The sequence below is a fragment of the Ochlerotatus camptorhynchus genome, unplaced genomic scaffold (genome assembly GCF_037179485.1).
Source record: "Ochlerotatus camptorhynchus isolate MF236.1 unplaced genomic scaffold, CSIRO-AGI_Acam_v1.1 ptg000158l, whole genome shotgun sequence".
Lineage (NCBI taxonomy): Eukaryota > Metazoa > Arthropoda > Insecta > Diptera > Culicidae > Ochlerotatus > Ochlerotatus camptorhynchus.
In genome coordinates, this window is record NW_027040648.1 from 1,164,467 (window position 1) to 1,191,014 (window position 26,548).

Consider the following 26,548-nt stretch of genomic DNA (forward strand, 5'->3'; position numbering starts at 1 on the left):
AAGATCTTTGCTCTTCACATTTATCTGGCAAGCGACAATTTCAATGCCTGAATTTGTTGGGATTGAGATTTTATAGAAGGGATAGCACTTTTTGATCCCTAAAAGTACGCCACCATATGAATCATCTCGGTCCAGGCGGATAATGTTAAAATCGTGGAATTTTAGTTCATCTTCAGAAGAAAGCCATGTTTCACAGGGTGCAAATATATCACAATCAGAATTGTGAATCAAATATTTGAACGAGTCTGATTTAGGTTATAAACTACGACAGTTCCAATGTCGTATTATCCATCGAAAGATATGAATTCACCAATGAGGGGCCATGATATAGTTGATTGCTTGAAGTAGTTTGAACCATGGGAACAAGCAGGTCAATAAGCCCTCGATGTGGCGATTCGTCGGAAAAGTCGAGGGCTGATTGCTCCATGCTATCACAACCCCAAAGTATCGGAATTCTTGACTCTGACCACGTAACAATTAACCACTTTATTCGAGCACTTAAAATGACGTTTACTACCACTCGAGCTTTGAAATAAAACATTATTTTGAGATTTTTTCTTCTAGAACCTCGAGAAAAGTAGCCAACATTTGTGCGTTTCATAAAAAAAAATATAAATTATTTGGTCCAGTTTTGTGAAATCGGTGGTAGAAAGTCACGCCAAAATTGCTTGACAAAGTGGTCAATTGTGAAAACGCGGTATTTTTTTATGTAGGCCTGTTTTTTTGTAAATCATAGGTCTTTCGTGCTTTGGGCAGCAGTTCTAAATATTATGAAATGTACAACTTTACTCACGAAACCCTCTCTCTTTCTGACGCTCTATTTAAAAGATAAAATTAAGTGCATTCTAAGGTAAAGGTGCTCAGCTGAAGGCATATTGCATGTTTCTACGTAAAGTGCTAGCCACACTCAGCACCGTAGTAAAGGGATGGCATAAACAGCCGAGGGAGAAAAGCTAAAGCAGTCCGGGAAATTCTATCAGATTCCTGGGAATCGGGAAACGGGAATTTTGGTAAATTTCCCGGGATGTCCCGGCTAGGAAACACTACTTTTACTCATTGAACATAATAACTCTTAATTGGCTTTTCCTTCAGTAACAACATATATTCTGAAACTTGAATGTTTTCTGGGATTCTGTCATGTCTCTAATAAAATTAGACTTGGAGAAATATGGAAGAATCTGGAACGAAAATAAATATTCAACTCGTAGGACATTGAATATTTTCAAAGAACCCTGATTGTTTAATAAGAGACTTGCAAATGTTCCACAGCTTATGGACTTTAATGAATGGATTTGATGAGAATTTTCTACCTATACGAGTCAAACCCCATTATACGATGAACCCACCTTAGATTTTTTTAATGAATCAATCCAAGTCCAATGATTATTAGAACAGAAGAGAAACTGAAAAGTACATACAACAGAGGATAAAGGTACATTTGGTTAACCACATTAACACCAACAACTGGTGGAAACTTTACAATTTTAAATTGGCACACACTGGACTAGCCTATCGGTCCCAAGTACATCGATTAACGTACCCCATTCTAGTCGAGATTCTAGTACTACACTATGTTTGTTTTGATTCGCTATGAAAGTTTGACCCTAATGTCGTTTTCGTTTTTGCGGTGTAGCTACACCGGTGCTACACTGCCGTACACCGAAATATTTTAGGGTGTAGATATAGGATGCACCTTTGTTTACAAACAAATGATGTTGAGCTGTCAAAGACTCGCACTTATTCCTGCTTACACTACACCAGTACTACACCGCAAAAACGAAAACGACATAAGATGAAGAGGAGACAACTGGCTTCCTTTTGTCTCTGAGGTGTTCTTCTTCTCTCGCGGAAACGACCGTGCAAAAACTATTTCATAAAGCGCCCATTACACATATCAATATATTGACAATAAATTGACATACTGGCAATATTATTGAAAAGGTGATATTGAAGACGATGATTGATGACGAGTATCGACGAAAAGCAGATTTTAATTTCACTTTGTCAATACTCAGAATGTATTGACAAAAAACCGTCAATTTCGCCATCAATATCATCGATATACGAATATTGACCAAATTAATGGCAATACGTTAGAAGTCAATATTACTTGTCTCAATTTCCCCACACAAGAAACATGGATCAGCGAAAGAAAGTGTGTTTGGAGTTCATTCTTGCATTCGAGTCCAAACGGAAACGATTGCTGGACCTGTATGTATTGATAATACTAGCTACACACTGAATTCGGATCACCAAAGTCGGTAAATTTAGCCGGCCTTTTGAACAGCTGAAAAATTGGAAAAATTTCAAATTACTGTTACTCGAAGGAAATCAATAAAATCGACAAATTTGATTTGTATCATTAAATAGGGTTAACTAGGTTCGTACATTTTCGAAAAAAAATTCTAAATTTTTAAATTTTTAGCTGATTTGTAAACTTTAATCCAACAGTTCCGTAGTTCAAAAATTACCAAACAGCGGAGTCCTGGTTTAGTGGATATATATAGAAACCAATTTTCACCCAACACTTACTTATACTTGCACATTTTAAATTAATTTTCAGGATTTTTAGAATGAATAGTGTTAAATAATGATCTATTCCAGGCCTACTCTTAAGTTCTCAGAATGATGTAAGAACTAGGAGATTACTGAACTCTCCTGTTTCGTTAGAACAATAATGTTAACCTAATGTTACCCATACATATAATCGAAGACCACAAATCAAGAAGACTGGCAACTTTGCCAGAATTCAAGCGACAGATAAGATAGCGCTGCACTTGAGTGAAGGTGGAAGCAACGCATAGAAAAATGAGCAAATACACAAACCCTTCTTCTGAGAATGTAATCTTTGCTATCAAAAGATGTTCGAAGCATTTACCTTTGAGCGGCAGATGACGCGATTGTACCTGTCTCATAGCGTTTGTATAGGTTTGTATGAGAAAATGGAAGAGTTGCCAGTCTTCTTGATTTGTTGTCTTCGATATAATGCTTAGTTTTATCATAATGATACACTAGTTTTATCATGATGAAAATCCTCTTATACTTTCTGGCAAATTACTATTGATGATTATTAAAGTCAACTAATTACCAGAAGACGTGCAAGAAAGATAATGTAGGTAATATGTCATATAAACTGTATTAATGAGCACACATATAGTTTATTAATTAACATAGGATGTACCGTGAACGTGGGCTATTCTGTGTGAGCTATAATTCCGCGGACTTGTCATGCAAATACCAAATTGATATGCCAAATCCAGAACAACATGTAAAAAGGGCATACAAGCTTTTTGTAAACAAACCTTCTTATGCCCTTTTCTCGCCACCCATATGACACCAACGCAAACCTTTAACATCACCAGGTAGGGGACACTTTCCCCTTCCCGATGATATTGCTGGTTTGCGTGGGGGACCCTCGGTTGGTGAGAAAAGGGCCTGCAAATGTTTGTTTACAAAAAGCTTGTATGTCCTTTTCACATGTTGTTCTGGAAATGTTGTAACTTTTTGACAAGACACAGAAAATATACAGGACAACAGATGGCATGTACTTCCAAATTGATCGAATTTAATCAAATCGATTGTCGAGTGTGCGGAATTACTACACGCATGGAATAACCCACGTTCACGGTACGCAGTTTCCCAAATAGAAACTATTATGCTGATATTTTGGTAAACATTCATAAATGAAACTCATGCATATAATAATTAATTTACGTTGCGTGTAGGTATGTGAAACGCTGATAGTATTTATTTTATTTTAAGGTAAAAAATAACTTGATTATGCTTGTGATTTTGTAGAAAATGTACATCCATATAAACGAAGACTGGGTGACTGGTGACTGTAAAAAGATACATTTTTATTATGTTTGAAATTGATTTTATATCACACACGTAGATTCAAACAAATGGCAACACTGCATGCCTCGCAAAGGTGCTTTGTGCGTCAATCGATCTAAATGACGTACGTTCTCCCTCCTCTTGGATAGGGGAAGAATATTGACAAAGTGAAATGAAAATCAGTTTTTCACAATACTCGTCATCAATCAATCGTCATCATTATTACCTTTTCAATAATATTGTCAGTATGTCAAGTTATCGTCAATATATTGACCCGAGCGCTTTAGCGTGTTGTCATTAATGTTGTAAATATTTATGCTTTGATAATATTGAATGGAAAATTTACAATACGATGTTTGTCAATAGATTGGCTTGTGTAATGGGCGCTTAATGGGCGACGCAGTCGACTGTCAAAATTAGAGAGGGTCTAGTATAAGAGAGGAGCGGATTCAAAACAAAGGCGATGTCAAAACAAAGATAGGCGATGCTCGATTGGCTCTGGCATTGACATTTCGTTTGGCTCAAAACCAGCCAGTCCGAAAATAAAAAAATAAAATACAAGAAAATAGATTCCCGACGCTGGTTCACGTTTGACAGAAAATTCTTTAAAAAAAAGGCCCCCTTTTGTCTCCTCTTCCACTTAGGTTTGACCGATAAAATGAGGGGTTCGTGGATTTTCCTATGTTTCGAGGGGTGCATCGATTAGCTTAGGACCGAAAAGAGTACCAGAGCTGAGCCAAAAAGTTGAGCACGTTTCTTCGGAACCTTTTGGTCTTGGAGTTACCTCTATTATGTTAACCACGGAAACAAATCTGATTCCATTTTCATGAATAAAAAATCATGAAATGAAAAAACTTGCCATCCCATGAAATCGTAACAATGATTCATGATTTCGTCATGGAAATTCATGACTTTATAATGCAGTGGAATCAAGACCGCTACAAGCGTTACACGTACTTGGCAAACCGTGTTCATAAACCGCACTACATAGGTATCTTTTATACGCCTTTTGTCTTCCATCTTATAGCAGTATTGATAGTCTAGTGGTCAAAGTATGGGTTTAATGATCTCAAGGTTCTTTGTTCGAATCCAGTCTGATGCTTTATTTTATTCTTTTTTATAATTTTTGGTTAACAGTTAAACCCATGAATTTAGCTCATGATTTCAACTCGGATGATTCATGATTTTGGGAATGTTTGCTGCGTCACGCAAAAGTTGCTCATGATAAATATTATGAATATGGTGTATTTTCATAACATGAAAATACGCTGTGTTCATGAAATCATGAGTCATTTGTCTCATTTCGGAGATCAGATTTTTTTACGTGCACTCCGAATACGATGCCTCCGAAAACCGTGTAACGGCAAGTTTGCAATGGCATAACTTAGCTATTTCTCGATAAATTTCAAAAATTGTGGTAGGCGAAATATCTACTTCGACAATACCTTAACCAATTATCGTTAGGGGGCAAAATTGAGCTCTCAATGACTTTGTTTACCCCTTGACTAGAGCCGGTGTATAATGAGTCACGCCAAGAGTGAAGCCAGGGGGCATGAAGTAGTTCCATAGAGGTAACTCTAAGACCACTGGGTCCCGAAGAAAATCATTATTATTTTTGGCTCACTCAGTACCAGAACAACGGTCCCAAGCAGTCCCAAGCTATTTCACTCACCCCTGCATGTTCTGCATGAATCCACACACCCCTGATGTTATCTGTCAAACTTTCATAGCGAATCAAAACAAACATAGTGTAGTAATAGAATTTCAACTAGAATAGGGTACGTTAATCGTTTGCTTGGGACCAATAGGCTACTAAAGTGGTGAGCCAATTTAAAATCGTTAGTTTCGTATTGATTGTTGGTAGTTCGCCTCCTCGTGGTGTGCCCTGGAAACGTTAATTATCGAACCCAAGGGAGAGATATTGCGGCTAAACGAACTACCGCAGAGTAAGGACGCTGGAACCCCATCCAGCTCGTCCCAGGAGGTTGATAAGCCCTGCACAAACCCTCGTTGTGCAAAGGCAGGAGTGACACCGGGTTCTTAGAGTGCTTAGCACACGCAGCTGGTAAGCGGTCACATCTGTCCTGTATGGGTCCTGGACAGTTGGCTGGCTGTCACGTCTGCTCTAGAACTCAGGCGAACAACTAACAGCGAACAACAAGAGGAAGGCCCTGCACAGCTGCTCACTGTGCAGTAGCGAGTGTCACGTCTGACACAACACTAGTGAGGCGCCATAGCGCAACTGGCCCCCTCCCATGCCGTAATGCTTTCGGGCGGTTCCGGGGAGGGCAAGGGCCTAGAGCACAGGGTAAGGTTTAGTGGGTCGGGAGTGCTACTTATCCCATCCCTACACCCTGAGTTATCTTCTCAGGTGTCTGGGAGCAGATTCCCCCTGTATAAAAAAAAAAAAGAGTGAAGCCAAGCCTACCTATCGAACTGTCAAACCAGCTACCTATCGTGCAAAGTAAACAAACATTACGATGCTATGAAAGGTCCACGAAAGGTATTGCAATAAAATACAAAATATAATCGAAGAAATGATAATAAACACGCAGTGAGCATTCAATTGTCATGGGATACGTTTGGTAATGATCAGTAATGAGAATTTCTACTATTTTTTGTTAAGATAATTTGACAAAATCACTGATATAATGATTTACTACAGCCGCTATTATTTTTTCTCGCTAGAAGTCATTTGAAGTTGACGTAGAAGTCCTCTGTTGCCAAGTTAAAAGAAAGTCATGATGCGAGTTCAATTGTTTTTCTCTTCGCGTGACTCATTATACACCGACTCTACCCCTGACGATAATAGAATAAGGTATTGCCGAAGCCGCCAATTACCCTCTAGAATTCCTAGGGTCTGCAGATTATTTTGATTGTAAAAAGATTGAAAATAGGGTCGTCTACATTTTTCAAAGGCTAAAAATATTGAAAAAAAAGTATCAAAAATCTAAAAAAATCACATTTTTTCTAATTTTTTAAAGAAAATTCACGTGCAAAAACATGTTTTATAAGTCATTATGGCATAAAGTTGGACTCAAAAAACCACAAAACATCAACTTTTCGGTTTTTCTGAGAGTCCAATTTTTTTTCATGATGGGATACAAAAATTTTTTTGTATGTAATTTTTGACAAAAATCTAAGGAAGAAACTGATTTTCTTGGATTTTTGATAATTTTTCCCAATATTTTTAGAAAAATAAAAACGTACCGAAAATATTTTTTTTTATTTTTGGGCCGGTGAGCTTCTCCTTAAAGGTGTGTTTATGGGTTTTGCAAGCGGCTTAAGATCTATAATTTAGATTAATGGAAACAAAAATGAACAGATCTATAATTTAGATTAATGGAAACGGAACATCCTCAAAATTGGTCAATCCACGAAACTGATCCTAGAGCTCCGCGGTTTTTCAAAAACGCTTGGAACTGTGATGCTAGAAAGAGTTTGTGGTTGTGACATAAACATGGACCCTGATGGTCATGGGACCCTCCTCAGGAAGATACGGAAAATCCGTAAAAGTGGTCCATCCATGAAACTGATCCTACATATCAGGCGTAACATTTGATAACGGCACAAAAGCTATTGTAAACAAAATTTGTAAGGCCCTTTGCAAACGAACCAAAGTACGCCTACGCAAACCAATACCACTTTCGGAAAGGTGAGAGAGGCCCCTACCCGATGATCTTATTGGTTTGCGTGGGCGTACTTCGGTTCGCATGTAAAGGGCCCTACAAAGTTTGTTTACAAAAGCTTTTGTGCCGTTATCAAATGCTACGCCTGATATATCTCCGCGGTTTTTTTTTTTATTTTAAAGCATTAGGATCTATGATATAAGAAAGAATTTGGGGTCATTACATAAACACGGACCCGGATGGCCATGGGATCATCCTCCGGAAGATCCAGAACATCCGTACAAGTGGTTCATTCATGAAACTGATCCTAGAGCTCATTGTTTATTTTTTAATCACTTGGAATTGTGATATTAGAATAAAAAATTACCCGTATTGTTATGAGACCGTCCTCTGGAAGATCTGGAATAACTGTAAAAGTGGTAAATCCATGAAACTGATCATACAGCTCTGCGGTTTTTTCGAAAACACTTCGAACTGTGATATAAGATAGAATTTGGAGTCGTGAAATAAACATGGACCCGGGTAACATAAAATCCGTCCTCCGGGAGATCCAGAACATCCGTAAAATGGTCAATCCATGAAACTGATCCTAGAGCTCATCGTTTTTTAATCACTTAAAACTATGATATTAGAAAAAAAAATATGTCGTGACGTAAACATGGACCTGGATGGTTATGAGACGGTCCTCTGGAAGATCTGGAACAACCGTAAAAGTGGTAAATCCATGAAACTGATCCTAGAGCTCCGCGGTTTTTTTCGAAAACACTTCGAACTGTGATATAAGATAGAATTTGGGGTCGTGAAATAAATATGGACCCGGATGGCCTTGGAACCGTCACCCAGAAGATACGGAAAATCCGTAAAAGTAGTCCATGCATGAAACTGATCCTAGAGCTCCACGGTTTTATTTCCAAAAAACACTTGGAACTTTGATGCTAGAAAGAGTTTGTGGTCGTGACATAAACATGGACCCTGATGGTCATGGCATTGTCCTCGGGAAGATCCGGTACATCCGTAAAAGTGGTCAATCCACAAAACTGATCCTATAGCTCCACGGTTTTTTGAAACATTAGGATCTAAAACACGAACCCGGATGGCCATGGGATCATCCTCCGGAAGATCCGGAACATCCGTAAAAGTGGTTCATTCATGAAACTGATCCTAGAGCTCCGCAGTTTTTTCGTAAACATTTCAAACTGTGATATAAGAAAGAATTTAGGTTCGTGACTTAAACATGGTCCTGAATGGCCATATAATAATCTCCGGAAGATCCGAAACATCCAAAAAGTGGTCCATCCATGAAACTGATCCTAGAGCTCCGGGTTTTTTGTTCGAAAACACTTGGAACTGTGATATAAGATAACTTGGGGTCGTGAAATAAACATGGACCCGGATGGCCCAGAATCCGTCCTCCGGAAGATCCAGAACATCCGTAAAATGGTCAACCCATGAATTAATTAATTAATTTAGCTTTATTTAGGAGGCTTTCCGCAACCCATGAAACTGATCCCAGAACTCATCGTTTTTTGAAAACACTTCGAACTGTAATATTCGAAAGAAAAAAAATAAGGTCGTGACGTAAACATGGACCTGGATGGTTATGAGACGGTCCTCTGGAAGATCTGGAACAACCGTAAAAGTGGTAAATCCATGAAACTGATCCTAGAGCTCCGCGTTTTTTTCGAAAACACTTCGAACTGTGATATAAGATAGAATTTGGCGTCGTAAAATAAATATGGACCCGGATGGCTTTGGAACCGTCCTCCGGAAGATCCGAACCATCCGTAAAAATAGTCAATCCATGAAACTGATCCTAGAGCTGCGGGTTTTTTTTTTTTCGAAAACAGTTGGAACTGTAATATAATAAATAATTGGGGTCGTGACATAAACATGGACCTGGATGACTATGGAACCGTCATCCGGAAGTTTCGGAGCATCTGGGAGCTCCACGGTTTTTTCGAAAACACTTCGAACTGTGATATAAGATAGAATTTGGTGTCGTGAAATAAACATGGACCCTGATGGCCAAGGATCCGTCCTCCGGAAGATCCAGAACACCCGTAAAATGATCAATCCATGAAACTGACCGTTTAGTTTAGTCATCGTTTTTTCAATCACTATAATATTAGAAAAAAAAAGGTCGTGACGTAAACATGGACCTGGATGGTCATGAGACCGTCTTCTGGAAGATCTGCAGGGCTAGTAGCGAGTCACTTTTTTTCAAGCCAGTCACTAAAAAGTCTCCTTTTTTAAGGCCAAGTCACTAATGTCTTGTAATCAGTCACTATTTTCAACTTTTTTTAGCATGGATTTATTTCAAGATTGATCATTCTTTGCTTTGTGACGTATGATCGTCTTTCTCTACTCGTACTCTACAGAGTGACTACTCATTTTTCTACATAAAATTACCTGAGTTATCCAGTTTTTTTTTTTTCAGAACTTTAATGGATAAATTGCAGGAGCCATTTTTTTGGGTGCGTTAAAAATATGTTTTTTTTTGTAGTTCAAAAACAACAGCAATTAACCCAAACGTTTTTAAGACATAGAAACAGATTTACCATCAAATCCATTGAATATTGAAGTTTAACACCTACTTAATTTATCACTTTAATAAAGTTTAAAAAAAAAACTACTAAAAATCTAAAATATCTAAAAATATCTCAATGTCTTTAAGTTTCGTATTCCATGTAAAAATTCAAGATATTAAAAATTTGCGAAGTGCCAGAATTAGGGAAACAAAAAAATGATTTATGACTTCACAACAATTGGGTTCTTTAAGGGTATTGAGGTTCATGCATATTCGTAATCTGTATTTAAAATGGAACTCAAACCCAAAATTTCATCAATTTTGGTACACTGGAACTATTTTAAATTGTTACGATTACATTTGCAAAAATCACCTTATTAGCGCCCCTCGGTGTCACTTTGTATGGGAGCGAGCTGTCAGTTTGTCAGTTTAGTGTCAAACAGTGAAGTTATTATTTAGCTTTAAATCTTGATTTAAAAATCGTGTGGGTTCGAAAAAAATATCGCTATGCTCAGAAAACGAATCTCTTTCAGATGATATATAAAAACCGATATATATTTTTTTTTTAATTAAATAACCCAATTGTAAGAACTTTGAAGAAGTTCTGAGGAATGAAAGGAAATGCTGAGAATTTCAGTGAAGCTCCAAACTGCGGGAAGATAAGGGAAGTGAACACGCTTAAAATATGGGGAACTTACTAGAAGCTTTAAGAACATCAAATCGAAAATTTTCAGGAACTTTTATAAAGTACCTAGAATTTCAGAGAACTTCACAGGTGTCAAGCGAACTTGATAAATAAGAAAGCTTGAGGGGTATTGTGTAAAATTGTTAAGAAGTTCTAAGCACCTAAGAAAAGTTACACCTAGAGATCTTTAGGGAATTTCAGATCTTAAGAGCAGTTCCCGTAACTTTAGTCCAGACTTTTGGAGCTGTTTAAAGATCTTTAATCGTACATTTAGAAAACTTCAGGACAGTTCCATGATGTGCTCAAAAAAAAATCGAGGTCGCTTAAGATGTTCCGGAAATGTCAGGGAAGTACATAGACCTTCAGAGAATTTTTGATAACTTCAGAAATATTTCAGGAACTTCATAGAAGTTCAAATAATTTCAGGGAAATTTAAAGGTGTTTACGGGAATTCCATTTACTTCCGAGCAGAACCGAGATCTTCAATAGGGAAGCTTCGGGAACATCAAGGCAGATCAGAGAATCGAAGGGCAGTTCAAATAATTTCAAGAAAATTGTAGAAACCTTAAAGAACTGTCGAGAAACTCAGGGAAATTTCGGAAACTTCGGAAAAGCTCCGAGAGAATTTCTGGAACGTGAAAAAAATTATATGAACATCCGGAAAACGTGAGAGTATTTTAAAGGTGTTATATCATGGGGATTTCAAGAACTTTAAAAAACGTGAAAAGTTAGCTAAGTTGATTAGAAAACATCAATGAAGTTCCATGATAACTTTTAGCAAGCAGCGAATTCTTCAAGAAATTCCAGATCTAATAAATTTAGACATTTTTAGACAGTTTCATGATATTCAGCGAAGTTCCGAGTACTTCGAGGAGGATCAGATAGCTTCAGAATAATCCCATCAACTTAAGCAAATTTGCAGCGACTTACAATGCGTTCCGTGGAATTATGGTGTATTCCAAGAATTCTATGATTGATCCGAAAACGTCAGAAGCGTCAGGAAATTATAAATTTATATCAGTAAATTTTCCGGATTTACAAATTTAGAGAACTTCAGGTAAGCATAGATAAGTGCAGGGAAAATTAGTGAGTGTTTATAATGGTTATAATACTTAAGTAAAATTGTCGAAACTTCAAGGCAAATCAATTAATTTCAGTAAAGTTGCGGGTTTTTAACAAATACTGATAAATTCAGGACAATCTAGAGTACTTCAAAGAAATTCAGTAATCGTTTAGGCAGTTTTAATAACACCAGGAAAGTGTAGACTATTGAAGAAGTTTAAATTAGTGTCGATAATTTAAGGGTAGGTTCATGAACAGAAACATCTTGAGATTAATTATTTCGTTCTAATTCCATAAAATTTGCGGAGGTACAAAAGTTCCAGAAATTTAGAAATACTTCGAAAACTTCACAAAAGGACAGTGGTCTTCAGAAACATTTCGAGAACTTCATAGAAGTCTAGCGTCAGGAATTTTTATAAACAGTAGCAAAATGCGGGAGCATTTGAAAGAAGTTGAGTAAAGGGTGATACGGTCAAAATTTGGTCAAGGGAAAACGCGTGTAAATCGATGAAATCGTTTATTTAAAAAATCAAATTAAATTTCTTTTTCAAGTTCAATTAGTATAAAATTCAGGAAAAATATTCAGTTAGGCTTCCGCTTTTCCAAATCCGAATTGCCGGGCCTTACGCTTGACCCCTGCCATCAGATTTTGTACAGCCACCATGTCCACCTTCTTTGCCGCAAAAAGCCAGTTTGCCTTGAACTGCTGCTCGCCCTTAGCAGTTTTTTTGGTCTTCTTTAGGTTCCGCTTGACAATAGCCCAGTATTTCTCAATTGGGCGGAGCTCTGGCGTGTTGGGAGGGTTCTTGTCCTTGGAAACCACCTGCACGTTGTTGGCGGCGTACCACTCCATGGCCTTTTTACCGTAATGGCAAGATGCCAAATCCGGCCAAAACAGTACGGAACAACCGTGTTTCTTCAGGAAAGGCAGCAGACGTTTATTCAAACACTCTTTCACGTAAATTTCTTGGTTGACAGTCCCGGAAGCTATGAAAATGCTGCTTTTCAAGCCACAGGTATAGATGGCTTGCCAAACCAGATATTTCTTTGCGAACTTTGACAGTTTCATGTGCTTGAAAACATCTGCTACCTTTCCCCTTCCTTTTGCCGTATAAAACTCCTGTCCCGGAAGCTGCTTGTAGTCGACTTTGACGTAGGTTTCGTCGTCCATTACCACGCAGTCAAACTTCGTCAGCATCGTCGTGTACAGCCTCCGGGATCGCGCTTTGGCCGTCGTATTTTGTTTATCATCGCGATTTGGAGTCACTACCTTCTTGTAAGTCGATAGTCCGGCTCGTTTTTTGGCTCGATGCACGGTTGTAGACGATACACCCAGCTTATTTGCGGCATCTCGGAGAGAGAGGTTAGGGTTTCGCTTGAAACTACCGGCAACTCTCTTTGTCGTCTCAGCGGCTTCCGGTTTTCGATTTCCCCCCGATCCAGACTTCCTGGCTGTCGACAAACGTTCCCCAAACACTTTAATTACATTTGTAACGGTTGATTTGGCAACTTTTAGCGAATTTGTCAACTTTGCGTGCGAGTAGCTCGGATTTTCGCGATGCGCGAGCTAAATTTTGATACGCTGCTCTTCTTGCTTGGACGGCATTTTGACAACTGAAGAGTGAATTCCAAAATCAAAATAGGAGCAACATTCTACACACACACACCTTCAAAATGAGGGGTGTTCAGGTTTTTTAAATGCAAAATTGAAAGAAATACGTCAAGTTGATGTTGACCAAATTTTGACCGTATCACCCTTTAAGCTCCGAAAATTGGAGGAATTTCAGGGGGAGGTCAGTTCTATTAGTTTCAGAAAATTTGTTGGAAATTTAAAGCAGTTCCTAGATTTTTAGATAACTTCAGAGATCTAAAAAAGATAATTGAGATCTTCGTATAAGTTCAGAAGTTCACTGAAGCTTAAAGCGCAACACAACAAGCTTCATGAGAACTGCAAAAACTATAGAGAAGTTTTCAGAATTTCAGAAAAGAACAGAGAACCTCAGAGAAGTCACATACATTTTAAAGAAGTTTAGAGAACTTCAGCGAATTGTTAAACCTATAGAGAAGATCCATGATTGTTAGAAAAATTGAGGAAACTTTAAACTTTTAGGAAAATCCTATTAAGAATTTGATGAGAAGTATTGTGAGCATCAGACTATTTTTATAAGAGTTTTCAAAGCTTAAAAATTCGAACTCTCTAAGACAAACAAATTAAGAAAATTGTGCGACCTGGAATAATTTTCATATTTGGAAAACATAGCTGGATAGAGCTAGAATTAGGGCGTAACAGCCTTTGTGAACAATGACTTCTCTTGTTGATTTCTCGTCATTCAAGGCACGCCTACACAAACCAACATATCCAACGGGTAGGAGAAGTCTTCCTCTACGCGATGGTGATGTCGATTTGCCAGGGCGAACCATAACTTCCGAGAAATCATCGAGAGAAGTCATTGTTTATAAAAGCTGTTACGCCCTAATTCCAGCTCTATCTAGATAGAGTGTAACTTCACAGTCCTAGCATTTAAATTGCTTCAGAAACGTAAATAACATTATATGATCTTGGGCATAGACTTTTGTGTCTCGATGATTCCAGATTACAAGTCCGGAAAAATTTAATGAGATTATAATAAAAGAATTCAAGATTCTGCGACATGATTTTTCTCGATATTTAGACAAATACTACATACTGTTCGAATGAATCTTTAACACAAATTTGTTACCAAATCAAGCTTTGATTTGATATAATTTTTAAAGGCAACGTTTTCACTCTCAAGTTCAACATTATTAGTCGTAAAAAAAAGTAAATTTTATGAAATAGTGACTTTTGGGTTATTAAAGTTGCATTGTAACTGACAATTGAGGGAGTTAGAAGGAAAGAGGAGTAAGCGACTTTGATCGATTCGCTTCATCGTAGCCACAGCTTTATAAACAGCCAGAGCTTTATAAACAGCTATGGCACACGAATCAAGGAATGTGTTTGCAGCTGAATTATTAACGAAAGAGAAAGTCGATGAAGAGAATCGATCAAAGTCACTTACATCCCTTTCCTTCTAACCCCCTCAATTGACATGGTTTCCCTTGAAGATGACTCTTGGCTCGAATGAGCGATCAAAGCTGTGTTGTCTCTATTGATAAACAGAATCCCGATTTTGTCAGCCTCTTTTTTGAAAATCGTTTCTAATGTTCTACGAAACCTATGCGCTTTTTCACACGTGTTATCGCAACAAGGAATACCTTAATCAATCCTCATGAAGATGAATGGGAATGCTTGGGGATTACTGCTATGTGAAATTATTGAAAGATACAAGTCTGACGCGCGGAGGGGCTGGCAAAATCGGGTCTTTACTGTACTGGATAAAATAAGAGTTGCCTTCGAAAAACCGCCAAATTTTTGGCAAGTTCCAAATAAAACTAAGAATAAGAACGAATTACGTGGCTTGGCAAAAACAAAAAAAAACAGCGGGACCGCATACAGTGGAGCACAAAAGTTCTATAGCGCATATCTAGAGAGCGTAGTAAAATTACCAAATATCAAAATTACGAAGCCAACGAAACGAAATGTTCAACCAACTACGAATCGAAAAAAGAAAAATAAGAACCAACAAATTATTCTAAACTAAAGAAAACAAAGAAACACTATTCAATTACCAGCAGCTCGACAATGCATTTTTTGTTTTGGTTCTGTGATTTTTGAGCAACTGGCTTCCGGAAGATAGAGCTCACTCAGTCCTATATATCAGCCTATTGGTAGTTGAATAGATGTGTGTGGCGCGCGGGGCGTGGTTGGTGTCGGAAATCAGTAAGCCAAAATATAGACGATAATTGGGAAGATCCTTTTTCTCCGCTGGCATCGTCCACAGTTGCCGTATCTCAACTGGAACATCCGGAGGTTGTCGTCGCCGTCGTTATCCCGTCTCCTCGTGGCGGTTTGGTTTCGGGTTCGAAAACATCCGCAGGGGAGACTGTCTTCGTTTCTTAGTGTTAAAATTTGCTGGATTTTTTGGTATTTTTTTCTTTTCTTGAATACATATAGGTGTGTGGGTGTGTGCGCGCATTTCGCGGAGCAGAGGGTGGGTTCTGTGGGGGACGATGGTCAAATTGGTGCGGCCGAATGGTGTGCCAGGTACAGGTGCGCGAATTGCTTTTCGGTTTTGCGGTTGGCGGCTTTAGGTCCATCTGCACCGTGCGTCGATATGGTTAGTTTAGGTTTTTTTTTTGAGGTTATGTAAGTTAAAGTGAAGGCGTGTTGAATTGTTTTTTTTTTTTTTAAGTGTGTAATCAGTTTCCGAGTGAGAAAAGGTAAGCAACGAAAGATGGTCAGTTGTAATTAATTGTAATAAAACGATTAGATAAGTGAGAATATGATAAGTATATAGGTAAGTTTCCATATCGAACATATCAAATCAACGAGTATGAAGCTCTTGTTTGCGGTCTCGAAAATGAAATTCTGTCGTAGAAAAAATGCTCAAAAATGGATCCTAACAACTTAGAAACTAGGTTAATGGAGAACGGATAAAGAAATGGACACATACCTTCTAACGGGACTAGACATTGCTAATGGTGTCGCTACACCGAGTGCTTTAATTCTTTGCTGCATTGTGGGTGTCGCAGAGGCTCCACGCGGCAAACCTTGCTGGTTCTGCTGTTGCTGCTGCTGCTGTAGTTGTTGTTGCTGCTGCTGGATCGTGATCATCGGTGGCGGTTGATCCGGCGACAGGCCTTCCGGCGTGAAACTTCGGGACGGATCCAACCCACGCTGACGAGGGTGGGGACTGTGCCGCGGGTGGTACATGCGTATGTGCCGTGGCGAATCGCCGCCACCGTTGCCTCCCTGAACGATCTGGCCGCCTCCGTTCAGGTTCAATCCTCCGTTACCATCAATTGGTGGTAGGAAAAAGTTGCTTTTGGAACCATGCCGCTGCAGCGGGGGTGTCGGTTCACAGTCCCGACTCTGCGATGCCTGCGGTTCCATGTCAATGTCGGAACACTCACGTCCCGGTGATAGCTGTGGATAGTTGAGATCGGTTAAAATTCCATTCAAAGCGTCGATGTAATGCATATTCACGTTTATTTCAAATCCTTAAATAGTACATCATAGATATCAAACAAAAAGATAGCACGTCACACAAGCTTATGTTATATGCAAATACACACACGCAAACATTTACACACGCACATACGCATATACAAAGCACAAAATTGATGGAAAAGCTCAAGCATTCGGATCACACGACGGAGCCTTTCTTCTTGTAGGCGAAAAAGCTATCGTCGGAACTGGCTTCATCATCGTCGTCGTAGCTGGGCCGTAGGTGACTGGCCGCCGTGCTCGAACCACCGCCCATTAGCTGCAGCCTGAGATGATGCTGGCTCGGCCGGGTGATCCGATCGAGCGCACCCAGATGGGCGGCTCCATTGTAGATGGCCAGATCCAAGCTGTCGAAGCTGTTGCCGGTGGTAAGCGTGGAGAAGGACGAACTCGGGGATTCAAGGATCTTGAGGGGCTGAAACGGAGCGGCAGATGTGGCCAATTAGAAGGACGACGGAGGAGGGAAATAATCAGCTAAATACAACTGACAGCAGCTCTAGTAGGAGGGGATGGGTAGCCTAAACACGACCTCTTGCTATTCGAGGTGAACTTACCTTTTGGACGGAGGGGGCTCGTACGGATTTGTGGAGTCTAAACAGAGTAAGGAAACTAAACACCTTTCGAACGAACGAGGCAAATTCTAACAGAAGCGACGGGTGGACTAAACAGGAGCAAAATATGGAAGCCTTAATTTCAGCCGCAACCGGATATTAGCCAAGATTCTTTCACCAGTTTTACAAAAAATAGGACACTTGGGAATTCGAAATGTTCCGAGTCCTGAGGAAAGTTCTGCCATTTCGGTTAAAGGCTTCGTCCCTAAACTATTCACTGGAAGTCCTCCAAAAAGTTCATACGAATTCTGGACAATCGTCACACTTCAACACTTTCTTTGGAAGTTCTCTAAATATTCTCATGCTCTGCCTGTTAAACTTTCTCAAGAAGTTCTTCAAGAGTTACATCGATGACAACCTTATTCCCCTAAGAAGTTCTCTGAAATTTATTTGTAAAATCCAACTGACGAATCGATATTATTTTTCCCTCTTCACATTCCATGAAACTTCGCATAATTGTTCACTAGGAGCAATGAATTGTTTGTGCTGGAATTCGGCCATTTTAACTCACGCATAATTTTTCAAAATGGCGTGTTCCATATTTTTTAATAAAGCAACCCAAATTATGTCCGATTGAGCCCAAATCTTACTTTTTTCGAAGCAATAGACATTTTTTATATGATCGGTTTACATACATTTCATTGACACCCTAGTGGGTCGGACTGCCCCTATAAGTTCTTTCTTCAGAATATTCCAGAAAGGCATCCCGATATATTTAAGAAGTTTCTTAAAGTTCCCATTTATTTGCTGAAAGCACTTAACACCATCGGTAAAACTTTTTCCGATTTTCTCTCCGAATATCTCTAGACTTAGTCCCTTCGTACTAGTTCTGGAGGTCCTCCAAAATTTACTCTAATATTCCCAAGGAAGTCGTTTAAATTTCTTCCGACAGACTATCGCAATCATTAACCTGAAAACCTCCAAACCTACTCTGGAAGTCCTTTAGACATCACCTGGATGGCTTCCATATTTGAAGTACCTAAGTTCTCTCAAATACTCCAGGAAGGTCTCCTGGCATGGGGTTTCTGAAAGCTTACATCTGCAAGTAATACCTGGAATTCCAGTGGAAGTCCTCCGAACATCCTTCGGAGCTTATCTTTGAATTTCTCTGAATAAAACCCTCGTATATATCCTAGAAGGCCTCCAAAGTTTACTCTTCCTTTCTAGACCAACAATTGAAATAGACGGAACAAACAAACGTAAATAATGGTTTTTATTTATTTATTCAGTTTCAGACGGTTTCGCACAGACTAATCTTAACCTATCTTATTAACTCTTACTCTATTTTTAAAGCAGAGCCCTAGTTATATTAAAATCTAAGTCGTCACAAACAACAAATTATTAAACCCACAACACCTGTCCTGTGACTGGAAATGACGATAAGGACAGATTACAGGACAGAGGTTGTTCGGCCTATTTCAATTGTTGGTCACAGCTTTCACACTTTCGATGGAGGTCCTCTGAAGTTCTTCTTTTGGCAGATCGTCAAATTTCAATTAGTGGAAGATCTCAACTTCCACAAAAGTCCTCAGGACTTTGTCTAAATGACCCTTCCACATAAAAACTCTCGCGAATTTTATCTGAAAACAAATCCAAACTCTTCAAAGCAATGCATTGAAACTCCTTACAAGTATTTCGTACTTATCCTGTTGGTTTTGAAGGTTTACTCTTAAGTTCCGTTCTACACTCTAAACATTTGTTGAAGGAGTCTATTGAAGTTCTTTTTGAAGTTCGTTAAACTTCAACTTGGAATCTTCATTCTTTTCGCTCTTCAGTTCCTTATAAAGGTTCTTCTTAGGGGGACATTTCCAAACTCTTCTCTTAGCATGGCCGGAAAGGTCTGCCCTTGGGAGACCCCAACCACTTCAAAATATTCTCATGATTCTCACTACCTCTAAAAGTTTTTGCAATTTCTGGAAGACCTCCTGACATCATAAAAAAATCTCTCAACCTGTCCACAATTAATGCGTTAAAAACCCCAAGTGTTTTGTACTTGACTTGGCAGCTTAACACTTTTTAGTCTTATGGTCGTTAAAAAAGTTCCTCTTAGGAGAAAATTTACAAACTTTTTCTCTTAGCATCGCCAGAAAGATCTTCAAGATACCACATCTTTAAGGTACCTATCAAGTTCCCTTGGAAGGCTTCAAGGACTAGTCCTGTTACCCTCTAGGTCGAGTACACAAGACTTCGAAACATGTACAAAGGACCGCAGAAGTCCCAACGATCCAATATGCAAATCCGAATCCGAGAGTTGAACCAGTGGGTCTCAAAAGTAGGTCCACAATGCCAAACAACTTAATTGACAGAACCCCGCTGTTGTGTCATTTTTTTTTTTTTTTTATGTTGGATTACGTCTTTCGGCAACATATTGGGGGTGCAATTTCAAAAAACCATAATTGACCGCATTACGAAAAGTGGTCAGGTTTTGACCACATATAATTCTATCAACAGCGGATGGATTTGAATTGTAAACAAGCAAAATTATCACCGATTGCCAGCAAAAAGCGCATTCCCTAACACAGATTTCAAAATCGAATTCGGTCCTGTCTTCCTGAACGGTGCTTATTCAATCACCGTGTGTGGTGATGTCCGGTTGGTCGTCAGCAGCAGCAGCAGCAGTGCTTTCGACGCGCGGCGTTGAACATTGTGCACAACGAGAAGCTGCCCGCAAGCAGCGAGCTACAGCCCACATGAGCGTCCAATTCACAGAAGAAGGAGGAAGAAGCTTCACCACTACTGATCAGGATCCATCTTCGTGAGTCGCTGTGGGCCATCTATGCCAAGCGCGTCACCCTCGTTCCAACCAACATACAGCTCGCCAGCCTCATCCGTGTTGAGCACCCTAATAGCTCAGCATTACTCCAACCATCACGGCAAAACGGTTCTTTTCAGGACCACCATAAATTTTGTTGTTTAAGAGTTAATTTTCATTGAACGTTCGCTCGCCTTGGTGCCAGCCACATCACCCCCAAAGCTCTTTGATAATGTACCCAGCAACCAAACGTTTATGGTCAAATGCGTCAAGTATTGAAGTGGTACATACAAATTCTCGCAATGACCGAATACCACATGACCATGTCAAATAACCAGAACCACTTTTCTTCAGGACGCTAGAAAAAGAAAAAAACAAAAAATCTCGAATTTATATGATTTATCGCGAATATCTCGCGAATGGAACAATTTTAACATGAAATTCCTCCAATCAGTTTTCGCTTTCTTTACGATCTATTGAATAAACCAAAAGTTCTGTGCGTTTTGTGCATGAAAATGCGTAATTTGGACATCACAAGACGAGGGTTATGGGAAAAGTTGTTTCCCTAACACAGTCGCCGAATATTGATACCAAGCACTTAGCATTCCAGACCGTACCTATGTTTATGCCTTTTGATGGAAATGTTAAGCCCTTCCTATTAAGAGAATTATGCCAAAAAAAATCTTGCCGTATTCTCTTAATAGAAGAGGCTTAAAATTTGCATCAAAAAGCATAAACGTAGGTACCGTCCGGTAGGCCCAGATTCTGTAATTGATGTGTTTTCCCTATTACATATTTCATTTCCGCACCGCTATCATCTCCAAGAACATCGAGGACAAATTTTCACAGCATTGTTCTAAGCTGGTTTCCAAGCTTTCAACCCATCGGTCCTTTTCAGGACCACAAATGACTGATAAAATAGTTAACTGAAGAGTTCAAGTAAGAGCTTGTATCCAAGACATATCGTCCAGGATTGACTACAGAACTCTCAAATTACTTCCAAATTTCAACCTGTCGAACTTTATCACTGATAACGAGTTAAGAAATCAATTTAATATATACTATACAGGAAGGTACAAATCGGTTTTTTTTTTCTCTTCTTTGAAAGTTGTCCTAATTCGCTATTCTAATATCTATATACAATCTTCACACTGCCGTACTCTAACGGAACTATCAACTCTATGCTTTCATCTACTCCATCTATCGTATAAAAATTACCACTACAGTCTGTTATTTGAAATTAGCATCTTCAACTATGTAAATCGTTGACTTCACGTAGAAGTAATACTAAAAACATATAGTCAAAGTACATGTTCTTGTCAAAAAATAAAATAAAATAAAACTGATAAAACCGTCAATCACAAAAAAGATGCGTTTTTAAGATTTTTAAACTAATGCTTTTCTGAAGCGGACACAATGAGCACATCAAAACTTACCAAAATCGTAGAAAATCAACTACTAGTATAAATATTGAACTTAAATTTTGCGTGTAAAGAAACTTAATAATGAGGTCTTTTCAGTGCTAACATTTGAAAACGGCACAAAAGCCATTTGTAAACAAATGGTTTGTGGGCCCTTTACTCACTACTTGAAGTACACCCACGCGACACAAGAGCAACATCAGGTAGGGGAAATTTTCCCCTTCCTGACGATGCTGTTGGTTTGCGTGGGCGTTCTTCGGGTAGCGAGTAAAGGGCCCACAAACCATTTGTTTACAAATGGCTTTTGCACCGTTTTCAAATGTTAGCACTGTTTTTTCTTTACTTTTGGATGAAAATTTGAGATTTTTTTTTTCAGTGTGTATTTTTTATGAAAAGGCAATCCAATTTCCTACAACTTTGTTTCATACATCATTTCGATTAGATGAGCCGTTTACGTGCTGATTTATTGGAAAATATCGAACACGCCATTTTGATAAATTGAGTGTGAGTCAAAATAGCTGAATTGCGGCACAAACTTCATTACCCCTAGAGTACAATTATGCGTAGTTTCATTGGCCTTGAACTCCTCATTTGACCCCGAAGATTCTTTAAAGGAAAGTCCGAAAAATTTACCTATAAATGTTCCGAAAGATCTCCAAATTCTACTCCAAAAATCCTTTTAACGTCCCCCCGAAGACTGTTATACTTCCGCTAATAATCCTCAGAAACTTTCCGCAATCCCATTTATCCTCGGAGACTCGAGGCCAAACTTGGTTAACCTCGAAGTCAAGGGTATAACAGATTTTGAAACACAGGAATTCCATTCGATCTAAAATGGGATTCCAATGGATTCTGGCAGCGACTCCCAACATATTCTGACTATGATTACAACTGAACACAACGAACAGTTATGCCAACCAATCTAAAGAAAAGCTCCAACTGATCTTGACAGGGATTCCAACGAATACCAAAAGGGATTCCAACGAATACCAAAAGGGATTCCAACAGATCCTCCGATTCAAGAATCTCTGACAAGATCAGTTGCAGGTCCGGTCAGGATCCATTGGAACCCCTTTTCAGGCATAACTGTCGGAATTCGTTATAATCCTAGTCTAGATACATTTCAGTCCCTGACAGGATCCATTGGAATCCCATTTTAGATCGACTGGAATTTCTGTCGAGATCCATTGGAACCCCTGTTGGATTTGTTGAAGTCCCCGTGAAAATTCTATGGAATCTCAGATCGGTTGAAATCCCTGTCAGGATCCGTTCGAATTCTTGTCAAGATCCGGTGGAATCATTCTCGGGATCTATTGGACAAGAATTCCAACGGATCTGTACAGGCAGGGCGTCACAATATCAGCTTGAATCGACAAAATCGATGCGACGAAGAGACTGCTTGCATTATTTTTTCTGTTAACGCCGAACAGCTTCGCAATATTCTAGAACCTCAGTTGGCGTCTACAAACTAATTTTTAGTCGATTGTCTCTCTTTCTCCCGTTGCTTCATTTCTCTTTCTTTCGCTTCGGTTAAGCGGATGAGTGAAACAGCGCTCGACTTTGATAGTTTCGTCTTTCATGAAACACATCAAAAGAGGCGTCGATGAACGGGATTGAAAGTCATAAAATGAGGTTTCGTTTAACTAGAAAATCGACGTTGCTTTCATTGTAAGCGATGAGTAAAGCAACGACGAGAAGGTCAACAGCCAACCTTTCGTTCTGAGCATGCTTCTTTTTCATTTTCGTTTCGAACCCAGGCCCTTTAGGGTGAGAGCGTTGAACACGTTGTGTTGTATGAAAGAAACAAAACTCGAGTTCATTTTAGAGCTTCGAACATGTAGAACCCTATCTACAGGATTTAAACAGATCTCGATAGGGATCCTCTTCGGGATTCACCAGAATCCTCTTCGGGATTCACCAGAATCCTCTTAGGGATTCACCAGAATCCTCTTCGGGATTCACCAGAATCCTCTTCGGGATTCACCAGAATCCTCTTCGGGATTCGCCGGACTCCTCTTCGGGATTCGCCAGAATCCTTTTAGGGATTCGCCAGAATCCTTTTAGGGATTCGCCAGAATCCTCTTAGGGATTCGCCAGAATCCTCTTCGAGATTCGTCGGAATCCTCTTCGGGATTCGCCAGAATCCTCTTCGGGATTCGCCAGAATCCTCTTAGGGATTCGCCAGAATCCTCTTAGGGATTCGCCAGAATCCTCTTAGGGATTCGCCAGAATCCTCTTCGGGATTTGTCGGAATCCTCTTCGGGATTGGTCAGAATCCTCTTCGAGATTCGCCAGAATCCTCTCCGGGATTCACCAGAATTCTCGTCGGGATTCGCCAGAATCCTCTTCAATATTCAGCAGAATCCTCTTCGGGATGCGCCAGAATTTCGGGATTCGCCAGAATCCTCTTCGGGATTCGCCAGAATCCTCTTCGGGATTCGCCAGAATCCTCTTCGGGATTCGCCAGAATCCTCTTCGGGATTCCCCAGAATCCTCTTCGGGATTCGCCAGAATCCTCTTCGGGATTCGCCAGAATCCTCTTCGGGATTCGCCAGAATTCTCTTCAGGATTCGCCAGAATCCTCTTCGGGATTCGCCAGAATCCTCTTCGGGATTCGCCGGAATCCTCTTCGGGATTCGCCGGAATCCTCTTCGGGATTCGCCAGAATCCTCTTCGGGATTCGCCGGAATCCTCTCGGGATTCGCCGGAATCCTCTTCGGGATTCGCCGGAATCCTCTTCGGGATTCGCCGGAATCCTCTTCGGGATTCGCCAGAATCCTCTTCGGGATTCACCAGAATCCTCTTCGGGATTCGCCAGAATCCTCTTCGGGATTCGCCAGAATCCTCTTCGGGATTCACCAGAATCCTCTTCGGGATTCACCAGAATCCTCTTCGAGATTCGCCAGAATCCTCTTCGAGATTCACCAGAATTCTCTTCGGGATTCACCAGAATCCTCTTCGGGATTCACCAGAATTCTCTTCGGAATTAGGTTTTATTAGAATCCTTCTGGGATTCACAAGAAACGTTTTCGGAATTTATGACCACCGGAATCTCCTCCATCATCGAATTGTGCTTCAGATAGAACTTTCTATGCTTCGACAGCAGAATCGTACGGGACATGTGGGTCGAATTCGACACCTGAGAATGGATCGCATAGAATCACATCACGATTCAACTGATCGACCTTCTCCGATTTGTATGAAACTTTTTATAATAGTTTGTTATCAGCCCAATGATTCACATTTTTGCTAAAAGTCGGCCATTTTGGATTTTGTAAAATTTTCAAAAAAGCGGCAACCTTTTTTTTGAAAATATTGTAACACGATCGAACTGACGTCTGAGACGAAGTTGTAGAGAAAAATAATGTTTTTCTGGCAAAAATGACCAAAAACGAAGTGTCCATAATTTTAAACATTAAAAAAATTCAAAAATCGGACGAAGAAATTTTAAGATTTTCAGATACTTTTTTTGGTTGAAATTACTCAAAACAGTTTTTTGTGTATTTTCCCTTAAAACATTTATTTTTTTAGACGTCTCAGAAGTTTCCGACGTCATTTCGATCACAAATGCCGTTTCTGTGCTACATTTTTTTGAAAAATGCCAAAGACGCCATTTTGCATTTTTTACAAGATCCAAAATGGCCGAATATTAACAAAAATGTGAATCATTGTCCATACATAACAAACTATGATGCAAAGTTTTATGCAAATTGGAGGAGAAGGTCGAGTTTTTCCGGTTCGTCATTTGGCGTGGAACTGCTCATTGTTGAAATCCTCAGTTAGCATCTTGTTCTAGGAAACCTATTCCTGAATCACTATCACCTACTCCGAAGGTTTACTCTTAAGTTCCGTTCTACACTCTAAACATTTGTTGAAGGAGTCTATTGAAGTTCTTTTTGAAGTTCGTTAAACTTCAACTTGGAATCTTCATTCTTTTCGCTCTTCAGTTCCTTATAAAGGTTCTTCTTAGGGGGACATTTCCAAACTCTTCTCTTAGCATGGCCGGAAAGGTCTGCCCTTGGGAGACCCCAACCACTTCAAAATATTCTCATGATTCTCACTACCTCTAAAAGTTTTTGCAATTTCTGGAAGACCTCCTGACATCATAAAAAAATCTCTCAACCTGTCCACAATTAATGCGTTAAAAACCCCAAGTGTTTTGTACTTGACTTGGCAGCTTAACACTTTTTAGTCTTATGGTCGTTAAAAAAGTTCCTCTTAGGAGAAAATTTACAAACTTTTTCTCTTAGCATCGCCAGAAAGATCTTCAAGATACCACATCTTTAAGGTACCTATCAAGTTCCCTTGGAAGGCTTCAAGGACTAGTCCTGTTACCCTCTAGGTCGAGTACACAAGACTTCGAAACATGTACAAAGGACCGCAGAAGTCCCAACGATCCAATATGCAAATCCGAATCCGAGAGTTGAACCAGTGGGTCTCAAAAGTAGGTCCACAATGCCAAACAACTTAATTGACAGAACCCCGCTGTTGTGTCATTTTTTTTTTTTTTTTATGTTGGATTACGTCTTTCGGCAACATATTGGGGGTGCAATTTCAAAAAACCATAATTGACCGCATTACGAAAAGTGGTCAGGTTTTGACCACATATAATTCTATCAACAGCGGATGGATTTGAATTGTAAACAAGCAAAATTATCACCGATTGCCAGCAAAAAGCGCATTCCCTAACACAGATTTCAAAATCGAATTCGGTCCTGTCTTCCTGAACGGTGCTTATTCAATCACCGTGTGTGGTGATGTCCGGTTGGTCGTCAGCAGCAGCAGCAGCAGTGCTTTCGACGCGCGGCGTTGAACATTGTGCACAACGAGAAGCTGCCCGCAAGCAGCGAGCTACAGCCCACATGAGCGTCCAATTCACAGAAGAAGGAGGAAGAAGCTTCACCACTACTGATCAGGATCCATCTTCGTGAGTCGCTG

The 26,548-nt window shown here is 39.6% G+C and overlaps 1 protein-coding gene across 2 annotated transcripts in view; it reads right to left on the reverse strand.

The window, feature by feature from the left end:
- LOC135701381 (palmitoyltransferase ZDHHC8-like) overlaps window positions 1-26,548 on the reverse strand; it is a 106,319-nt gene that overhangs the window by 12,964 nt on the left and 66,807 nt on the right. For both annotated transcript variants that reach the window (XM_065222160.1, XM_065222159.1), the window contains one exon: window positions 16,273-16,745. In XM_065222160.1, the coding sequence (XP_065078232.1) occupies window positions 16,273-16,745 (473 nt within the window). The remainder of the gene's footprint in view (window positions 1-16,272; window positions 16,746-26,548) is intronic.